This window comes from Gouania willdenowi, chromosome 17, assembly GCF_900634775.1.
Source record: "Gouania willdenowi chromosome 17, fGouWil2.1, whole genome shotgun sequence".
Classification (NCBI taxonomy): domain Eukaryota; kingdom Metazoa; phylum Chordata; class Actinopteri; order Blenniiformes; family Gobiesocidae; genus Gouania; species Gouania willdenowi.
This window is the reverse complement of record NC_041060.1, coordinates 4,470,887-4,493,192: the sequence shown is the minus strand read 5'-3', so window position 1 is coordinate 4,493,192 and position 22,306 is coordinate 4,470,887. Positions and strand designations below refer to the sequence as shown.

At 37.0% G+C, this 22,306-nt stretch overlaps 2 protein-coding genes across 6 annotated transcripts in view; one reads left to right on the top strand and one right to left on the bottom strand.

Annotated features, from left to right (window-relative positions):
- Positions 1–14,570, top strand: part of LOC114479755 (TSC22 domain family protein 2-like) — a 31,792-nt gene extending 17,222 nt beyond the window's left edge. For 2 of the 3 annotated variants that reach the window (XM_028473598.1, XM_028473597.1), the window contains 2 exons: positions 8,584–8,635; positions 13,301–14,570. In XM_028473598.1, coding sequence (XP_028329399.1) covers positions 8,584–8,635; positions 13,301–13,708 — 460 coding nt within the window. In that variant the 3' untranslated portion in view covers positions 13,709–14,570. Of the gene's footprint in view, positions 1–8,583; positions 8,636–9,330; positions 9,496–13,300 lie in introns of all 3 variants that reach the window. The other variant, XR_003676015.1, reaches the window with a different exon arrangement.
- A 1,403-nt stretch (positions 14,571–15,973) lies between these two features.
- LOC114479492 (UAP56-interacting factor-like) lies at positions 15,974–21,921 on the bottom strand. 3 transcript variants are annotated; one of them, XM_028473195.1, is made up of 9 exons: positions 21,739–21,921; positions 21,490–21,621; positions 19,480–19,646; positions 19,248–19,396; positions 18,082–18,166; positions 17,174–17,241; positions 16,975–17,058; positions 16,350–16,476; positions 15,974–16,287 (listed from the first exon to the last, which is right to left on the bottom strand). In XM_028473195.1, the coding sequence occupies exons 1-9, from the start codon at positions 21,809–21,811 to the stop codon at positions 16,186–16,188; spliced, it is 987 nt and encodes a 328-aa protein (XP_028328996.1). In that variant the 5' UTR covers positions 21,812–21,921; the 3' UTR covers positions 15,974–16,185. The 3 variants fall into 3 exon arrangements, with proteins under 3 accessions (XP_028328996.1, XP_028328998.1, XP_028328997.1); XM_028473197.1 differs by having other exon boundaries at positions 17,186–17,241; XM_028473196.1 differs by having other exon boundaries at positions 19,480–19,643.
- Between the last annotated feature and the right edge of the window lie 385 nt (positions 21,922–22,306).

Sequence of the window (22,306 nt, the reverse complement as noted above, 5' to 3'; positions counted from 1 at the left end):
AATAGGGTTAAAAGTCAACTACTGATATTAATTTTATATCTTTATGTATATATTTTTTGAGCCAGGAGGGTTCTTATGCTGAAATTACATGAGATAACTTCACAAGAATGCTCATTAGCTACACTGCTAGACACTGTTTTAACACCCGTTTTGAAGTTTAAAAAAAATTAGGGGCGTAACGATTAGTTTTAACAAAGATTTGATTCGCTGTTGTTGCCGATTCGGTTCACGAAATGATATATTGGTTAATTTAGAACGATTCGAGCCAAAAAGATTGAATGACATGAAATCAAAAAAGCCAAAGTAATAATGTAACCAGTGTGACTGAAATAAAGTACATGTAAAATAAATTTTTGTTGTGAAATGAAACGTCTATAAATTAATTATGGACAAAAACAGACAAGTTAACATTTAATGTCCAATGTATTCACTATTCACATTTTATTTGAATAAAGTCCAAACAAAACTTGTTTAAATTAACAGGATGCTAACTTTTCAATAATCAACACCTTTTCTTTTTTTTTTTCACTTAAGATTTATTGTTGTTTATTTTTTACATTTTACAACAACAAAAGAAACATTAACAACACAGTGTCAGTGGTCCTCGTGTATAAAGTCCATTTTTTCCCATTTCTTGTTGTAGTTTTAAAATAAATCAATACCTTTTCAATAGAAATGCATATTAGGTTTACCTGATGCTTCTGCTGGATTGTTTTATACATTAAAATAATACAATATTAATATAAATAAATGAACTGCAACCAACATCTGTTGAGGTTAAACGAGCAGTGGTTGAACCTGACACTTTTCATTTTAACTTTATTGTTGTCATGAGGCTTTCTGCAGCGCTAATGCTAACGAGCTAATGCTAATGAGCTAACGTGTTGTAGATTAAACATTTTGGAAACATTGGGTAAATTCTATCTGTAACCTGTGCACATTATCACAGGCTGAAAAAACGCAATAGAATTTGCTGAATTCCATGAATTTTGGAAATATTTGTTTATTTCACAAATGAAAAATAAAAAAGAAATTGTGTTTTTGCCTCATCAAAGCTTCTGCAGTGTGAATATGATTAATTATAAAGATGATTAACAAACTACTAGACCTTAAAATCCAGGGTTAACATTGGATATTCAACAGAATCAAAAGGAAGTACAGTTTTTTAATTGTACAATATGGATAAATTGTTGAAATATTAAAGAAAGATAAAATTTAAGAAGGTAGTTTTTTCACAATAAAACCTTTCTTTGAAGAGACTCGATGTCTGTTTATAAAGGTGAGATTGGAACTGTGCACCTGTTGTCTTTGGGCATAAGATCAGACTTCACCTCATTATCAGTGAACTTGTCTCGTCACGTCCCAGCAGCCCCGGGGCCTCACTGTCACTGAAGGAAAACCTCTGAAATTAGAGAATGAAAACGACCACAGGCAAGACGTGACAATCATTTGAGCTTTTTCGACTCCACCGCTCGCTGAACTTTCCTATGTTTAATGGACTTTTTTTTTTATTGACATTCCAATTTTACTGCAAAAGTGGTGCATGAAGCACTGAGCTCTAACCAGAACTAATAAACATGGGTCCTCTCAGTGGAGGTCAGGTTTACAGAAGTGTTGGTTGCTTAATGAGTGCTGAAGTCTGTGCATATGTCGTCATAGGTTAACAATATGTTTTCACAACAACTATGCATGATTTATTCCTGCAATGAAAAACCCATTTGGGGTTGTGAGACACTGGGAGGGGGTCGCCAAAGAAACTAATATTTTTTTTTTAACAATTTGAGCCCATTTTTGCTCATTTTTACCTTTTTTCTTCAACTATACCAAACTTGCCATGTTTGAACACATTTTAATCACTTTTTGCTACATTACTCCCTTTTCTGCCATTCCAATGCTTTTTCTGCACATTTTTTTCCCACTTTGGCACTTCTAAAACCTTTCCACGGAGGAAAAAACGTATCAGGTTGATTTTACAGTGTCTATTTGTTCTGAAATGGAATAATCATTTTTTTCTGTCGTTCTGTATATCTTTCAGGTTTTTTTTGTATATTTGTAATTGTCTTGTATGTTTTTTTAAGTACATTTTTGTACTTTAGTTCTCATTTTCTGTGTTTTTGGAATAAATGTGTGGGGTTTTGGGGTTCTTTACATTTTGAAGTTGTTATTTTGTATATTCATAGTCATTTTGTGTATTTTTTTGTCTCGTTATTTGTGCCATTTTTTTTTCTTTAATTTTGTTTGTTTTTGCTGTCATTCTGTATATTTTTCATGGTTCTTTTATTGTATATCTGGAGTCGTGTTTATTTGTTTTAGGAAATTTGTATACATTTGTTGTTGTCTTTTGTGTTTTTGGAGGTATTTTGTAATTTTGTTTAAAAATTTTGTCCTTTTTTGTTGTGTTTTTTTCTTCTGTCTTTTTGTTTTTGGAGTCTGTGTATTTTTGCAGTTCTTTAGATTTTTTTTTAAATTTTATTGTATATTAGGAATTGTGTGTTTTTTGAAGGAAATGTGTGTAGTTTTTGGAGACATTTTTTAATTTGTTTTATGTTTTGTGTCTTTTCTCATTTTGTTTTTATAGTCATTTTGGTTTTTGGTCTTTTTTGCTATTCTGTATATTTTTCATTGTTCTTTTATTGTATATTTGTAGTTTTCCATCTGTTTTCCTCGATTACAGGAAAATCCGAGGTTTTATCTTTGGTAGTTGGCAAAAAAAATGTTCTTTTTATGATTTCTGCACCTAATCTAACTAGTTATTGGCTTTGACTTTTACATAAACTGGACCATATGGCGGGTACTGTTCCATAAAACTACTCACTGACTCCTGTTTTGGATTCTCAAAAAAACATCAAAAAAAACCACACACAGATTAACGTCACCAGTCGTTCCAGGAGACGGATTTGCTTTTGTTTCTCAATAGGAGTTTTAATAAGGTTTGTGTCAACAGTTTAACTTGTAAAGTCAGAACAAGCTACGATTGCTCAACTCGTCTCATTTTGACTCCAGTCACTGTAAAAAGCTGACATTTGATTAAAAAAGATGTGCGTGATGGCCGTTATCCCGTCTCTAGACGTGATCTGTCACTGAGTTGACAGCGGCGAGGAATGTTTTGAATTTCCTCTTTTGATTTGAAAAGCCCTGAAAACAATAAAACTATTCTTTAGTTTTGAAATTAACTTCTATCCACAAGTTTTTAATTTTTTCGGGTGGGGTTTCTTAAAGTTAAGAAGGCTTTTGGCCTCTTAATGGGAAACATCTTGGAAGATCTTTGATTTTTTAACTTATCAGTTTGACACATTGTACCAGTGACAACTTGACTTGTCTCAGTTTTTTTTTTTTTTTCAAGTATTCCAGCTCCGTAAAATCATGATTATTCATTGTACAAGTGGTAAAATGGACAGAAATCCAAAACGTTGTACATTTAGCCGATTATAACCATTTATTTAGCTTTAATCTAACTTTCTTTAGTTTTGGTCTCTGAATCCCAAGTGATCCAAGCTTAAGTCTGTGATGAGGCAATGAGGGCGTAACATTCAAAGTCCGACAGATTCCTGAAGGCCTATTGAAAGCTCCTGTGAGGCCGGATCACTGCAGGAAGGCGTGTGTGACGCCTTCACTAAATCAAACACACATTTGTTACTGCACAACGTTGGCTTTTGGTTTTACAGAGACGCACACAACAGGAGAGTTCACTTAATGCGGCTCTGAATGAACCTTTTAATTCACAGATAGACCACAAATATCTGATCAGAGGGTCACATGATCAACATTCATGTCAGCATTAGAATGAAGACCAATCAGAGCATTAACACAGGAAACTACAAAAGACTTGTTTGGTTTTCCCAAATGTTTTGTGGGGTTTTTTTAAGTAATTTTTGTACATTTTAGAGTGATTACATTTTGTCTGTTTTGTATTTTTTTGGAGTCATTTTGTGTATGTTGTTGTCTTGCTTGTTTTTGATGCCATTTTGTGTTTTTTTTTTGTTGCATTTAGTACGATCTTGTTATTGTGTGTTGATTTTTTTTTTTGTTATTTTGTGTTTTGTTGATGGTTTTGTGTGAGGTTTTTTTTACTGTAATTTTCTCTAATCTTGTTTATTTTTTGTTGTTTTGTGTGTTTTTATTTGTTTTGGAGTCTGTATTTTTGCTTTTGTTTTATATATAGTTTTTTGTATATTTGTAGTCTTGTGTGTGTTTTGGGATTCAATTTGTGTCTGTGTTTATGGAATGGGGTTTTTGTATTTTTGTCATTTTTGTGCTTTTTGATGTCCTGTGTATTTTGAAATTGTTTTTTGGAAAAAAAATATTCTCATTTTGTGTGTTTTTGTTTTTTTTGGTCATTTTCTGTATTTTTTTTTGTCTTTTGTTTTTGGTGTCATTTTGTAAAATGTTTTTGTGTATTTTTGCTGTTCTGTAGATTTTCAGGATTCTTTTGTTTGCATTATTTTAGTTGTGTGTTTTTTGGATGAAAGTTGTGTACTTTTGGGTTTGGGTTTTGGGAGTCATTTTGTGATTTCTGTAATTTTATGATTTTTGTTTACTTTTGTTGTCGTTTATGGAGTCATTTTGTATATTTGTCGTCTTTTTGTGCTTGTTGGTGTTCTGTTTTTTTTTTTTAAAGTAGTTTTTTGAATATTTTTTTTTTTGTCGTTTTGGACCTATGTTACAAAGCAAGATTACCTCTTATCGTGCTAACTTCCAGGATTAAATCACCACGGTCACTTAGGCTGAACGACTAGCCTGGTCGGCACAAGGTTTTGTTTTGGCTAGGATCTGAGCAAGCGCTAAAGCCCCGCCTCCTGACCAATCATGTCGCTCAGAAAGCAAGCTGTCCAATAAAAGGTGATGTGTGAACATGTCACTGTGTGTATCTGATCTGATGCTGACAGGAGAGAGAGAATACAGTATTTAGACATGCATTTCTTTCATTTACCGATGACATCCTTTAGGAAACATATAGATTTATGTCTGGTTTACTTGAATAGAAAAACGTGTGTGCTGTAATAAAGTTTACCTGATCAGAGCACTGTCCGTTTATCGTCCAATGGATTAATATGATAAATAATTTCACACTTTTACACATTAACAGTGTCAGCAGCTTCCTGTCTGTGTTTTTTCATTCCTGCCTTTTCTGTAACAACACTGTTGTTTTTGGTCTGAATTATGGATTTTAAATATTCATTAATTTAAACTTAAGCTGAACACCTAACCTGGTCGAGACCAAGTTATGAAGTGGATCAGATCTGAGTGAGTATAAAAGCTCCGCCTCCTGCTGTGTGCTGCACTAACACTGTTGCTCTTTGCTGTCATCATGAATTATATTTGTTTAAGATCATAAACTGTTCCTCCCTTGTAAAGATGCTCGCGCTGCTAGGTTTCTCCATTGCAGTGATTGGTCAGGCGCTGCAATCTCCGCCCCTTTTATGTGAATGCGCGCGTACCAAGGCTGAAAAAACTTAAATCAGCGTGTTGTGATCGACCGTCGTAGGACAGCTTCTCTCTGACAGGGAATGTTTGGTTAGTTGAATCCAGCTTACAGAGATTAATCCAAGATATAATGATCTAGATTTGTAGCATGGGGCCTTTGTGTATAGATTTTTTTTGTTTTTGGTGCCATTTTGTTAAACTAAATTCTAATTTTGTTTTTGTTGTTTTGTGTTTCTTTTCATGTTTTCTTGTAGTCATTTTGATTTGGAGTCTGTCTATTTTTGTTATTCTGTCTATTTTTCAGGGTTTGTTTTTGTATTTTTCTAGTCATGCGTTTTTTGGACGAAGTTCATGTACTTTTTTTTTTGTCATTTTGTATATTTCTGTTGTCTTTTTGTGCATTTTGATGTTGTTTTGTGCATTTTTAAGTCATTTTTTGTGTATTTACAGTGGTCTTGTGTTATTGGAGTCAATTTGTGTTTTTTTTTTTCTGTTTTGTGTATTTTTCTGTCATTTTGTGCGTCTTCTGTGGGGTCCACACAGTATCATCCGTCGCCCACGTCTGTTTTTGGATTCTTACTCTGATCTTGTGAAATATTCTTTGAAGGGATTGGCGTTCCTCTGACACTGAGCATGTTTGACACCTTGACATTTGTAGTTGTGGTTGACAAACTGACATGTGGCTCATGTTTGACACCGTCTCAGATGGGGGGAACGGGGGGTGGGGGGCGTGGCATTGTGAGTGACAGCGTTTCATAGCAGCGGAGGTATGGCAGAACATTCCTTCTCCAATTGAGCCGTCTGATAACAATCAGCTGAGTGCTTCCGTCGGACATAAACGGGGGACGGTGAGCAGAAAGAACATCTTGTCCTGGGGGGAAGTTGGAACGTTACGGTGCGGAGGGAGAGTTTTTAAAATAAACACTAAAAGCAGCTTGCTGCTTGTTTTTCATCTTTAAAAAGTCTGTAAAAATGGAACAATAATCAAAAAGTATAGAAATAATCAAATCGACAGACATTTGTTTCTCACATTTTTCTCATTTTTCATGCTTTACTGCATTTTAACCGTAGTGTACGTGTGCTTATCATATTTAAACTAGTTTTTAGGGTCTTATGAAAGCCTTATCAAGAAAAAAAAATCCCCAAATGTTTTATTTTTATGCCTTACCATATTACCTCATAAAAAAATCCAAATTTTTTCCATTTTTATGCCTCATCTCAAAAATACATTTTTTTTCAATTCTGTGCCTTACGCCTTTCCTCAGAATGTTTTTATCCATTTTTATGTTTTTTATTTTACTTTTTATTTTTATGCCTTGCTACACCTTACCTCAATTTTTATGCCTTGCTAAAAAAAAAATCATTCCATTTTTATCTTTTTTTTTTTTATATACCTTACTATAGTCGTATCTAAGAATGAAAAATGCAAAATGTTTCCTTTTTTCCCATTTTTTATTTCTTACTATAGCCTTACCTCAGAAAAAAAAATCCTAAATGTTTCCATTTTTGTCTTTTATTTATTTTTTATTTTTATGCCTTACTATAGCTTTATCTCAAATAAAAAAAATCAAAACTTCACATTTACAACATCCTCCAAACATGTCCTTCTGTTCAGTGGATCACATGTTTTATGGCCCTCTGGTGGAGAAAGTGTGTAATGACCTGAGTGAAGCTGGCAGGATCACTTTCTTTTTATTACTGCTGTTGTGCAACCATTGGTGCATTATGGGACAGTCACACACACACAGACACACACACACACAGTCACACTTGATCTTTGTCGCATTGATTTGTGGTTTTGGACATTTTTTCTTATTTTTTTGCCGTTATTTCAGTGATTTAGTCCTTTTGCTTTATTTGTTTGTTTTGTTCCTTAGTTTTTGACAAATTATAATTTTTTGGTTTATTTTTTGTTTGTGTAACTTTTTGTTTCTATAATAATTTTGTTCAGTCTTTTTTTATTGGGATTTTGTGTCAATCAGGGTTCTTTGTGGCTTTTAATTATTTGATCTGTTCTCATGATTTTCATGAACAAATTTCTTTAAAATATGTAGGGTTTCCTTTCCATTTGTTTGTCTTTCCTTTTTTTTTAAAAAAAAAATCAAAACAATATAAGTAATAAAGTCAACTACTGTTATTGATTTCAGATGATTTATGGAAGTCTGGAGAGTTTTGCTGAAATCAGGATCTTCCTGATGATGTTAATTACATCCACCATCTTTTGGTTTCTTTTAATCCCTCTTGGACTTTAGTCCTTCTCTCTTTTGTCACAAAGCAGCATCTTTAATGATTCCGTCACGTGTTAGTAAAATTATCGAGCAAAAAGAGCAAATATTAGTGGAGTTACAGTCTTTTAAAGGTGCATGTTCTCTGTGATACATTCAGGGTCCCTGGGAAATCTGGAAATGTCCATGAATTTGGTCAAATTCGACAAGAAAACTGGACATGTTTGGCTAAAACTGGACGTATGGTCACCCTACGTGAATCAGAGCCTTTAACTTTGTTATGAAAGAATTAAAAGGGAATTCTGTTTTTTTTTTTTTTTATGCAAATTAACAAGTTTATGCAAAGGTTGTAGAAAAGCCCTAAAAGGCTGCAATTAAAGAATGAAAGAAAAAAGCTGCCTCAAAATCTAGTTGTGTTGTGAGATATGAATAATAGTAAAGTTGGAACTACAGTTATTTTATGAAGATTTACACTTGTGTTTATTTATAGATGATTATTTTAGACCTCTGACCCACTTTAGGATCTAATGACACTGTACGTGGCCCCTTTCATAGTTGACACCCCTTATTTATGGCCTGTGTGTGTGAGGTGGGCGGAGTCAGAGAGGAGACCACACCCCTTCCTTCCTTCCTTCCCCTGTGCTGTGCTTCATATTTCTCTTTTTCTAAACTGGGTCAGTCTGACCCTCATTGAACCGTGGTCGCTCCTCTCCTCTCCTCTCTCTGTGCGCTGCCATGCCGTGCACGTTCTCCTACCGACCGCGGCACCGGGACTCGCTGGGTTGCAGGTGAGCCCCCTCGCCGCGGCTTTTAGATACCGTGGTAACTGTTGACAGGTGGTATGGGGGGGATGCCCTTCATTCCTGATGTGAATCCTGAGTGTTGGAGCTCAGAGTAGAGTCTCTAACTCCACCCTGTGCTCTTTGTGTTTCAGTGCCTCTGGAACCAACGTCGTTGCCATTGACAACAAGATCGAGCAGGCAATGGTGAGTAGCATGCTGCTAACTGAGCTAGTATTTTTAGCACATCTGAAACACATGAAGTAAAGTGTTGAGTTACACTCAGTGACTGGAGGAGGAGTGAATGAACCAATCAGAGTGAAGCAGGCGGAGCCACAGACCAACAGGGTCGACATTAGGGATCGACCGATACAGGTTTTTTAGGGCCAATGCCGATTTTTTCCCATCAGCCTTAGCCGATTACCGATATGGACTGCCGATTTTCTGGAGCCGATACTACTTTTGCTTTCTCAATTTACATCATAAAAATGACACAATGATAACAAATGGTACAAGTCTCAATTTAAAAAAAGGAACATTTATAGAAATGAACAAAGGTGAGGTAGAACGACACCAAGTAAAACATATTTAACAAATAATAAAAACGTGATGTAGAACAAGAACAAGTAAAAAATAGAGTGAGACATCTCATGAAATATTATGAAACACAACTGTTGGTCCTTGTCCTGAAAATAGCTTTGACAAAAGTTGGCCTGACTGAAGATATATTTTATTAACAGGATTATTGAGTATAAATATATATAATTATAGTATTAAACACAAAAAGAAACCATGAATAATAGTCCGTTCCAACACAACCCCAGAACATAAAATAACATGATGTCAGATGTGCATTAAGCAGAACTAAGTAACTTTTTCATCTTATTAAATCCTTCTCGTAGTCCGTCTGAGGGTAATACAAGTGTTAAGCGGGTGGTTGAAGCAGGCGGAGCCAGAAAACAACACTTGCAACTTCCCTTGCCTCCGACTCGGTGGCAGTCTCACAGCTCTGTTCTCGTTCTCACGACAACGCGTACTTCTTTACGACAGCACAATACACAATTAAGGTGCGTTTACACTGAACTTGACTCGTGTGTGTGCGTGTGTTTATATTTCTCTCTCATTTTGTTTCTTTTCTTTAGTTTTTTGTGTGTTGTTTGTTCAGTGTTCTTTTGCTGTAATTTTGTGTTATGTTATTGAAGTCCTTTTTTTTTGGATTTTTTGTTGTTTTGTGTATTTTTGTAATTCACTTTGTATATTTCTCGCTCATATTGTGTTGTATTTTTCTTGTCGCTTTTTTTTCCCTCATTTTTCTCATTTATAGTTTTTTGTTGTTTTGTGTTCATAAGTTTTTGGTGTCATTTTGTGGTTGTTTTGCGTATTTTTGAGGTTGTGTTTTTTGTTGTAATTTGGGGTTTTTGTTTTGTGTGTTTTAGTTGTTGTTTTGTACATTTCTTCATCTTTATATGTACTAATACTTTTTTTTAATTTCATGGGTTTTTCGTAGGGATGTAACGATTCACGATACGACTCTCTCACGATTTATTTTACAAAATGGGACTGTAGAAAAATAATGACTGAAAAATATTCCTTTATTTTTTTGGGGGAAAAAAACTATAAAATACTGTACTGTTTTCCTTTTATTTTTCATTGTCAAAAGAATCCCTTGATAAACTATTCAAAATAACACAATCTAACTAAAAATAAATCTTGAATGAAACAAATTAAGGAATAATGCAAATGAAGAAGAAGCCTATTAATTTAAATTCTGGTTCTATAGTAAACAATGCAAAGCTATAATAGTTCTTTTTAAAAGTGCAACTGAAAATGTATTTTGTGCCTTAACAATTGGACTTAAAAAAAAACAGTAATTTCACTATTTAGGTCAAATATTTGTTTGGACCAGCAGAGGGCGCTGGTATCCCAGTGGTCGGTTGGCATGCAGATATCTTGCAGTGAAGAAGAGATGCTATGCTAGCAGACAGAGCTAATAGAAAAACCTGACTTTTACAGATATTAACGTAATATTACAGATTTTTTTTCGGTGCTAAAGGGGTGAGGAATCATTTATGAATATGTTTAAGAGCAGAAGGCGGCCAGAAAGAAAGTATTAGCAGTTTCTGACCGCCCACAACACTTCTGGATTAAAAAAAGTACTGCGATTCAATTTTCACAGTATCGATGTGAATCGTGATATCTATGAATTGATTTTTAACTGCCTTACACTCATTTTGTATGTTTCCCTCGTGCTGCGTCACCCAGCCTTGTGTCTTTGTTGCACTCTCTCGTCTGTGTGAACTCACTGTGTGACGTGTCTGCTCAGAAACTGCTTCGCTGCGTAATCTGCAGTCCAGCAATCCCCACCGCCTCCGGTTTTGCTGCACAACTGTTGCAGCAAGAACTCAGGAGATCCCACTAATTCACGTGTATCAATGCAATATTTATATGTCAAATACGATTTTAAAACCATGGCATCAACAGAAAGGTCTGGTCTCCCCGAGTCTGAATATGTGCTCAGTTTTTGGATCGAGTCCGAAATGGGCCCGCTGGAGATACTGGAAGGTTGGTGTTTTCCTCTGTCTGGGGTAACCTCTGTCAATGAATGGAATTACCATCCGCTTTGAACACGGTAGTATTTTATTCTGTGTCTATGCACTACTTCCTGTCCTGCACGGGTTTATTATCCCCCGCCACAAAGTACGGAAGGGGGATATATGTTTGAGCTCTGTCCGTCCGTCCGTCCGAGTTAAAGGAAACAGCTTTTCTCAGAAACTCTTTAAGATACGATAACCAAATTTGGTGTGTTGCTTCAGGGTATCAATACCTTGATGGAGTTTGAAAATGAGAAGTGTGCAGTTATTTTTTTCAGGATTTATTGCCCTTGCTCCCTTTTTTTTTTTTTTTTTTTTACCTTGTTCGAGGCATCTTCAAAGGGAACAGCTTTTCTTAGAAACCATTAAAGATAGTTAGTAATTTTACAGTGGGGCAAAAAGGTATTTAGTCAGCCATCAATTGTGCAAGTTCTCCCACTCAAGAAGACGAGACGGGCCTGTAATTTTTGTCTTAGGTAAACCTCAACTATGAGAGACAAAATGAGAAAAAAAATCCAGAAAAATCACATTGTAGGATTTTTAATGAATTTATTTGCAAATTATGGTGGAAAATAAGAATTTGGTCAATAACAAAAGTTCATCTCAATACTGTACTGTAATGTACCCTTTGTTGGCAATGACAGAGGTGAAACGTTTTCTGTAAGTCTTCACAAGGTTTTCACACACTGTTGCTGGTATTGTGGCCCATTCCTCTATGCAGATCTCTTCTAGAGCAGTGATGTTTTGGGGCTGTTGCTGGGCAACACGGACTTTCAATTCCCTCCAAAGATTTTCTATGGGGTTGAGATCTGGAGACTGGCTAGGCCACTCCAGGACCTTGAAATGCTTCTTACAGCCACTCCTTCGTTGCCCGGGCGATGTGTTTGGGATCATTGTCGTGCTGAAAGACGCAGCCACGTTTCATCTTCAATGCTCTTGCGGATGGAAGGAGGTTTTCAATCTTTCCTTTACACGGATCAGTCGTCCTGGTCCTTTTGCGGAGGAACAGCCCCAAAGCATGATGTTATCACCCTCGTGTTTTACAGTTGGTATGGTGTTCTTTCTCCTCCAAACACGACAAGTTGAGTTTTTACCAAAAAGTTCTATTTTGGTTTCATCTGACCATATGATATTCGCCCAATCCTCGTCTGGATCATCCAAATGTTCTCTAGCAAACTTCAGACAGGCATGGACATGTAGTGGCTTAAGCAGGGGGACACGTCTGGCACCGCAGGATTTGAGTCCCTTGTGGCGTAGTGTGTTACTGATGGTAGCCTTTGTTACTTTGGTTCCAGCTCTCTGCAGGTCATTCACTAGGTCCCCCCGTGTGGTTCTGGGATTTTTGCTCAACGTTCTTATGATCATTTTGACCCCACGGGGTGAGATCTTTCGTGGAGCCCCAGATGGAGGGAGATTATCAGTGGTCTTGTATGTCTTCCATTTTCTAATAATTGCTCCCACAGTTGATTTCTTCACACCAAGCTGCTTGCCTATTGTAGATTCAGTCTTCTCAGCCTGGTGCAAGTCTACAATTTTGTTTCTGGTGTTCTTTGACAGCTCTTTGGTCTTGGCTATAGTGGAGTTTGGAGTGTGACTGTTTGAGGTTGTGGACATGTGTCTTTTATACTTATAACCAGTTCAAACAGGTGCCATTAATACAAGTAACGAGTGGAGGACAGAGGAGTTTCTTAAAGAAGAAGTTACAGGTCTGTGAGAGACAGAAATCTTGCTTGTTTGTAGGTGACCAAATACTTATTTTACCGAGGAATTTACCAATTAATTCATTAAAAATCCTACCTATGATGACAATTACAGGCCTCTCATCTTTTCAAGTGGGAGTACTTGCACAATTGGTGGCTGACTAAATACTTTTTTGTCCCACTGTATATTCTGATGTGATAATATTTTCTTATGTATACTGCTACGTTATTAGATTTAGGACATTTAGGAAAAAGTTGGGAGTTATGACAACCAATCTGGCGGGGGATATTGGTGACCATGTCTTGTTGTTTTTATTAAATTGCTGCAGCACAGCTCAAACGTCCAGCAAAAATAGAAGTGCTGCGTATTTGCAGCAGAGGGCTCCAGCATGACTCAGCAGTGACGATGCCGTGCTGGAGCAGATTCGCATGCGGTGGAAATTGACACATTGACTTTAATGGAAACCTATCAACTATGTTGCTGTTTTGCAGCAGTTACGGAGCAGTTATGCATCCACTGGAAATCCAGGATCAGAGTTGTGCATTATTAAAATTGTGAGTCTCTCTTTTTCTGTTTCCAGGACCTGGTGAAAAGCCATCTGATGTACGCGGTGCGTGAGGAGGTGGAGGTGCTGAAGGAGCAGATCAAGGAGCTGTTTGAGAGGAACTCTGTGCTGGAGCGAGAGAACGCTGTGCTCAAGTCGCTGGCCAATAGCGAGCAGCTGTCACAGCTCCCTGCCCAGCTCCCCGGGGCCACGCCCCCTCAGCAGGGACTCAGCCAACCTCAGACACCGCCGCAGGTGCCGCAGCAGCAACAGGTGCCGCAGCAGCAGCAGGTGCCGCAGCAGCAGCAGGTGCCGCAGCAGCAGCAGGTGCAGCAGCAACAGCAGGTGCAGCAGCAACTGCATCAGCAGCAACAGCAACAGCCGCCAAAAGCAACACTCGACCCCGGGCAACAACAACAGCAACCCAACGTCACGTCCGCTTGAAAATCACCTGAAAAACGACCATTACAACCAGTGTGTGCGACATGAAAAAGAAGAGACACTTTGTCTTCACAGCCACCAGCTTGACCACGGAGTACAGTATGTGTGTGTGTGTGTGTGTGTGTGCGTATGCGACTGAAAGGCAGACTGTGAATCAGTGAATGTACGTGTGTGTGTGTGTGTGTGTGTGCCTCTGTACTGTGGGCCTTTCCAGTGTTAATGCAATCATAAAGACAGAGCGAGGAAGTGGAGGAAAGGGGGTGGGGCCAGACTGGATTGGCCGAACGCTACGTTAGCCGTGAGATGGAGACGCTTCCTGTGAGCCGAGCCGACGTGAAAACCTACTCACGGAGCCAGAACCAGAATCAGAATCAGAGCGGAAAAGTCAAAGTGCGCGTGAACGATTGTCAACAAAAAAAGAAAATAAAAGTTATTATTTTTTTTAAAAGAGAGAATCCTACGTGAGTGAAGGAGTGTTTGATATTTTTAGCCTTGCTGTTTAATGTCTAAAAATGTAAAAAAAAAACAAACTCAAAGTGGGAGTTCTATCCTCTGCCGTTACTTTTCACATCACGTTCAAACGCTTTGAGTTCTACTGTTGATGACTTTGTTTTTTTTTTTTTTATTTATTGCAGGGCTGCTATTTTTCCATTGATGAACAATTTCATGAAATCCATTTTCCCAGGAGCCCTGGCTTTCAACCTTTGGTTTTCATTGACAGTGTTCGGGTAGATGTGCCAGATGTATAGAGGTAGATTTGTGTCTTTCGTATTCAATCAACAACAAAAAAAATTACTTATATAAAAAATGAATGTTTTAATCAACGAAAAAAAAAATGTTTAAATGCAAAAAATAAAGAAATTGAAACCCAAAAAATTGCATTTTTAACACCTTTGTTCTTTGAATGTTTTTTATTTTATTAAAGTGATTTTTTTTTTTATATTTTGAAATTATTTTGTTATTGAATAATAAAGACACAAATCTACCTCCATACAAATATGATTCTAAGGCGATCTAAGAAAGCTTTGGTTTTTCCTTCCATTCTCCATTCTGGAGAAAACCTTAAATTACAGTCATTCTTTCTTTGATTGTTAATCTAAAAGTAAAACCCACGTCACCTGCATTTGGTTGCCATAGTTTTTCCAGTGGGGGCGGGGCTAGTGGAGAAGCTGTGAAATCATTCGACATAGTTTGTAACCAAAGATGCAAAGCTGTGTGAATTCTTTTTTTTTTTTTTTTTTTTTAAAATGCACATGTGTATTATTTTTCTTTTCTTTTTTGGTTACTTCCTCCTTCACATTTTCTTATTTTTTGTTGCTTTTTGGCATGTTCTGCATGATCTGTAATCTTCAAACCACTTTCTTACCTCATTTTTATTCAGCACTCTTATTGTAAGATAGTCTGTGAACCGTGCAAATGGACACGAGCGGCGGTGGCGGCGATTAAAAACAAAACAAAAAGAAAAAACTAGTGTTACTGACACTAGTCGCAGAAATATGAAGTGAGCCATGTTTTGTTCATTTAAATGGTGTTTGAATTTCATATGCCAATAGTTTTGTTACATTGCAAATTTTAATGTATTTAAATAAAAGCAATATTCAGATTCCACAAATGTTTCCAGGTTGTTTTCTTTGGGATAGAATTTAACAAACATCCTCAAGGACTAACAATTATTACGAATTTAAAAAAATAATAAAATTAATGACAGACCCCCATTTATTATTACATTTTTCAATTACAAGAAGCCCCAACATTTATTGCTAATTAAAAAAATTGTGCCCCATTTACATTTTTTTAAACAAACATTTAATGTTTTTTAAATCCTTTATTGCTTTTTTTTAATAAATAACATTTATTACTAATTTTTAAATTACAAACATCCCACAATTTACTATTCTTTTAAATGACATTTGCGAAAATTTTATTTAAATTACAGAAAACCCAACATTACCACAATGTTTTATTTTGAAATTGCTGCCGGAAAGTTTGTTCTGATCACTGGAAACACCCTTTTAGTGACTTTTTGGAAAAAGTCTGGTGCATTGCATTGTGGGATGTGGAGTTCAGTAGACTGATGCACAGACATGTTTCTCCTTAGAAACAGTCTTACTGTGATTTCTTGTGTTTCTTCTCCAGACAAAGAGGTCGACAGTGATTGGTTGACTCTGCGTTTGTTCCCAGTGAATATTTTGATTCACATTCTTTCATAAAATTTAGTTATTGTCATTTAAAAAATGTTCAGTTGATTAAATAACCACTGGATCCAAGTCTGTACAAACCAATCTGTGAGAAGATCTCGTTTTATTGAAGGAAAAATTACAAAATGATTCTCATTTGTGTCCAAAAACAAAACCAAAGGTTCTGGACGGTGATGAAAACACAGTCACTGGTTCCACTAACACTGTTTGCTTTTCCTCAGGTCCACATTGTTTAGTGTGTGTGATACACTGAGCTCAGTCCCGTGTGTGTGTGTGTGTCCATCATCCCACGGTAACAAATCTTCCTCCTTTGCTGTTCTGAGCCACAGTCGATCGCTGGTCCTTCAGGATTCTGAAACGTTCGTTTAACGTCATCGACGTTTGCTGTAGAAAAGTTAAAAAGTGAGGTCGCTGTGAGGCCACGCCCCCCCGCCACACCCACTCACCGGTTTACCCACACTGTTGATGTCAAACTGCAGAGGAACTCCTTTAGGGATTTTCTTCTCCACGGTTTCTACTTTGACTGGTGTCGAGCTGATGGAAGGGGGGTGGAGGGTCCAGGAGGAGGGGGGTCTGGGAACATGAGAACCACACGCAACACACTATTTAATGCACGGGTGGAACACTGTTATTACAGCGGCTAATCTGAGTCTCAACATTCATTTAGAATATCGACCAATCAGAGCATTAACAGGAAACTGTGTTTTTGTAGATTTTTGGAGTGATTTTTTTCTTATTTTGTGTGTTTTTCTGTCATTTTGTGTTTTTGTTGCAGTTTTTTAAAGCCATTTGTGTATTTTTCTGTCACTGTGTGTTATTGGAATCACTTTTTTATTCGTGTTTTGTGTTGAGATTTGTGTGTTTTGGAGTCGTTTTGTGTATTTTTCTGTCACTGTGCATTTTTGGAATCATTTTTTGTGTAATTTGATGTGTGTTTTATTGTGGTTTGTGTATTCTTGGAGTCATTCTGTGTATTTTTCTGTCATTTTGTGTGGTTTAGGAGCCTTTTTTGCAACCAATGTCTGCTTTAATGCAGCCTGTGTGTGTGTTCATGAGTGTGCGTGCACTCACTCTGGCTGCGTCCTGGCCGTGGGGTTGTCTATAGATACAGTGAGGATTCCTCCTCCAGGTGCTGATGATGATGATGAACTCCACCTGGTAAAAAAACACACAAAGGTGACGCCGTCGCCAAACAATGGCCATCCTTCTCTTTCCAAATGATTCACATCCTCTTCCTCACACGTGCACACACAACAATAGCAACACATACACAAATACTGACTGCTGTGTTTTTAATGGAGCGGGGCTGACGTTTGGTTTCTGCAGCTGAGTTTGAACCTGCAGAGATCAGAGGAACAAACTGTGAGCAAAAAAACTACTTATATATATCAATGTGATTTTATTTCTAAATAAATGTGCACATATTTTGTTTATTGACAACACATTAAACACAGAGGTACCATTATGTTTTTTTATATTGTTTTTAATCACACTTCGTTCACTTTTTACTGCAAACAGATTTCTATCAAACTGTTTAAGCTTCTTTTTGGCTGATAATTGCATTAATCATATAAAAAAAAAGTCTGAAGAGAATTATTAACAGGAGCAGATATGAGCAACTGAAGTCCTTTGTTTAATTTAGGAAAATATTCTAGATAATAAAAAAATACACAAGATAACTAAGGAAATATACAAGATAGCAGAAAAATAAACAAAATTAAAGAAAAAAACTAAATGACAATAAAAACACACAAATGACAATACGATGGTTCAGATTGTGATGACAACAAAGTAACTAACAAAAAAAATACCATTAAAATAAACAAAACGACCACAAAAATGCACACAATGAGAGAAAAGTCTACAAAATAACACCAGAAACACACAAAATGACAGTAAAAACATACAAATAACAATAATAATGTTCTGATTGGTCTTTATTCTAGTGCTGACATAAATGTTGCTCATGTGACCTCAGATCAGATACAATCACATGCTTGTGGCTTCACTGTTATTAAAACAAAAATAAATAAATACAAAAATCTCAAAAATAATAAAATAAATAGGTAAAACAGAAGTTAAAAAAAAGCGTCCGTCCAAAGAAACACTTTGACCTCATTTGTTTGTGTGAACTAAACATTTATTGATAGAAAATGTCATTTATGTTGAACTGTGTACCTTCAGTCCTCTCCTAAACAGAAACGTGGCCTGACGTGTTTCTTTGTGACTCTGAGGAACTGGAAGATGAACTGGAGGCTGAGCTCTGCACACACACAATAACCTCACAAAGTATCAGCAAAAATACATCAAATTCACCGGAAATGTATACAATACACACACACACACACACACACACACACACACACACACACACACACACACACACACACACACACACACACACACACACACACACACACACACACACACACACACACACACACACACACACACACAAAAGAAGTGAAGCTCTGCATTCACTAGGGATGTAACGATTCACTCAACTCCCGATACGATACGATTCACGATACTGGGTTCATGATATGATTCTCTCACGATTTATTTTACAAAATGGGACTGATGATTGAAAAATATTGCTGTATTTTTTTTTAGAAAATACTGTACTATTTTCCTTTTATATTTAATTGTCAAAAGAATCCCTTGATAAACTAATCAAAACAATGCAATTTAACTAATAATAAATCTTGAATGAAATAAATAAAGGAATAATACAAATGAATAAGAAGCCTTTAATTTAAATTCTGGTTCTATAGTAAACAATGTAAAACTGCATAATAGTTCTTTTTCTCTTTAAAAGTGCAACTGAAAATGTACTTTGTGCCTTAACAATTGGGCTTTAAAAAAAAAAAAAAAAAAACAGTCTGCATTGTATTTACGTCAGATATTTGTTTGGACCAGCAGAGGGCGCTGGTAACCTAGTGGTTGGTTGGGATGCAGCTATTCTAGCAGTGAAGAAGAGATGCTATGCTAGCAGACAGAGATAATAGAAAAACGTGACTTTTACAGATATTCACCTAATATTACAGATATTCTTTTGGTGCTAAAGGGGTAAGGAATCATTTATGAACATGTTTAGGAGTAGGAGGCGGCCAGAAAGAAAGTAGTAGCAGATTCCGCTCGCAGCCTCAGCATTCAAACAAGAGAAGGATAAATATATAGCGCCCTCTGCTGTTTAAAAAAGTACTGCGATTCAATTTTCAGAGTATCGAAGTGAACCGTGATACCTATGAATCAATTTTTGACTGCCTTACGATTAATCGTTACATCCCTAGCATTCACACGCGCACGCACACACAAACACAGGTCAGAGCTCTGGTTCTCACCGTCTGTGGAGCTGAAACGGTCTCCTGAGCTGCTCTGTGTGTGTGTTTAGGTGTGTGTGTGTCTGTGGGCTGGTGTGAAGGGCCCTCTGGAGGTTAGGGTTCATGTGTTGACCACCAGCTGTCTGAGGGAGTGGTCTTCTCCTCTGTCTCTATAGGACAACAGGAACATATTATAGAAGATGAGAAAACATCAGCGTATGTTTCACCTTCTCCAATGTCTGTGATATTTCACCTGTTTTACATCTGTAGGTTTCAGGCGTTGTCTGTTGATGGATGCGTTCCTTTTGAGCACAGCTGTGGGTCTTCGTGCTGCTACGACCCCTGACCCTTGACCTCTCCATCGACCCCTGGGAGGAGGAACCTTTCTGTTTCTGAGTCCTCTGGGTACGCTGCCCCCTGCTGGTTAGACATGATAATTTAGTCACAGAGAGGACACAAAGACCCGAGGGTCACATGATCAGTATTCATGTCAGCGTTAGAATAACGACCAATCAGAGGCTGAGCATTAACACAGGAAACAACAAAGGAACTGTGTTCTCTTCTCTCTTTTTGAGTATTTTTGCTGTAATTTTGTTTATTTGTAGTCATTTTGTGTTTATTTCTTGAGGTTTTATATATGTTTTGTTTTCAATTTGTAAATTTCTTCCGCATTTTGTGTTTTTTGTTGTCATTTTATGTGCTGTGTCATCTCACGTGTCTTTGGTGTCATTTTGGGATTTTTGTGGTCGTTTTGTGTGTTTTTCTCTCTAATTCTGTGAGTTTTGATGTTTTGTTACTTTCTCATTTTGAATTGTATTTTATTCGAAGTGGCTATCCGTACGTAGCTGTACGGACAACCCCCGGTGCTACTCGTACATGGCCTATGACGTTACGGAAGTCATGTGACCATTCCGTACATTCAAATCAGAAGAAAAAATGGCTGAACAAGCAATAAACGTACGAATTCCAGGTGATTCTAATCCACTTCAGAAGGTTAGGGTTAGCGTTAGTCTGTAACGTAGTTTATGGTTAGCGTTAGTCTGTAACGTAGTTTATGGTTAGCGTTAGTCTGTAACGTAGTTTAGGGTTAGCTTTAGTCTGTAACGTAGTTTAGGGTTAGCTTTAGTCTGTAACGTAGTTTAGGGTTAGCGTTAGTCTGCAACATAGTTTAGGACTAGCGTTAGTCTGCAACTTAGTTTAGGATTAGCGTTAGTCTGCAGCGTAGTTTAGGATTAGCGTTAGTCTGCAGCGTAGTTTAGGATTAGCGTTAGTCTGCAGCGTAGTTTAGGATTAGCGTTAGTCTGTAGCGTAGTTTAGGATTAGCGTTAGTCTGTAACGTAGTTTAAGATTAGCGTTAGTCTGTAACGTAGTTTAAGATTAGCGTTAGTCTGTAGCGTAGTTTAGGATTAGCGTTAGTGTGTAGCGTAGTTTAGGATTAGCATTAGTGTGTAACGTAGTTCAGGATTAGCGTTAGTCTGTAACGTAGTTCAGGATTAGCGTTAGTCTGTAACGTAGTTTAGGATTAGCGTTAGTCTGTAACGTAGTTTAGGATTAGCGTTAGTCTGTAACGTAGTTTAGGATTAGCGTTAGTCTGTAGCGTAGTTTAGGAATCAATGTATTAATAAAAAAAGAAGTACTGCCAATGAGGGGCGCTACATATAAATATCACAACAATTAATAAATACGTAGCATGTCCGTAACGTAGTTTAGGAATCTACGAATTAATAGCAAACAGATAAACAACTAAGTAGCGTCTTAATCACGTGACCTATCACATCACCTAAACTGGCCAATGAGGGGCGCTAGAATGTCGGTATATTGATACGGCTACGTACGGATAGCCACTGCATTTTTTATTGTCGTATTGAGGTTGTCCTTTTATGTGTCTTTCTGTAATTTTTTGCGTTTTGTCGTCATTTTGTATATTTCCTCTCATTTAGTGTGTTTTTGTTGTCAATTATTTAGTTTTTGGAGTCATATTGTGTATATTTGCTGCCCCTTTTACTTATTTTTCTGTCATTTTGAGTGTTAACGGAGTAATGTTGTGAGTTTTTGGACTCTTAAATATTTTTGTCATTTGATTTGTATTTGGAGTGATTCTGTGTACTTTTTGTGATGTTTTTCAGTCATTTAGTGTGTTTCAAATGTAATTTTTTCAGTCTTTTTTGTACAATTTTGTTTCGGTATTATGAATTTCTTTTGATATTTCGTATGTTTCTAATGTCATTTTGTAGCCCTTTTGTGTATTTCTTCAGGGTCTCACCTGCTCCTGGACCATGTCCTGCTGTCCTAGGTAAAGCCATCCTTCCTTTCTTCTTCTTCACTGGTCTTTGGTTCATGTTCTCCTGTTTTCTCTTTAGCTGCTTCTCCTTCTTGTTCAGCCGAATTATCTCATCTGTTTAAATTCATCACACACAGAGAGAGAGCAACAGCTACTAGCACCATTCCACATTCATCAGTGCACTCAGCTGCTAGGAATAGCATGAGCTAGGAGTCTATTTATAAACCTTACCCAGGGACATGTCCACTTTGTCAGGAAGCTCAGCCCCTTTGTCCGAAGCTGAGGACAAAACACCTCTGTTCATGTTCTAAAACGCCACAAAATGTCCAAAAGCGAACAGTAAATCGCACGATATATTAGCTACGGCGCTAGCTGCTTTAATGAACAACGGCGTTTACGTGCTCCAAGACGCGCATGCTCAGTGGGGACTACCATAGATATCATACTAGATGTCTTAAGGCGGATTCTGCAACGTCATCTCCGGCGGCCATCTTGCCTCGGGCATCTCTCTGACGGTGTCTGTGGGACCAGAGGGAAGGTGAGTGATCTGCCGAACATAAATACTTGTATCTCGCTAAAATCTTGACGGATTTGCATACGGTTTGGTTTCTTACTAACCTAATTAACGTGGCTACAAATCTGGATGTTTTCAAATGTTAAAATTGCAGTTTTTATTTTTTCTAAAAACGACTTAATCATGCAGCATAGTGGTGTAAGGTTGAGACAACCATATTTAACTTGTTAAAAAAATATCTTGCGTTATGATTCCTATTGTAAATTGCTGAGTGAAGATTCTCGA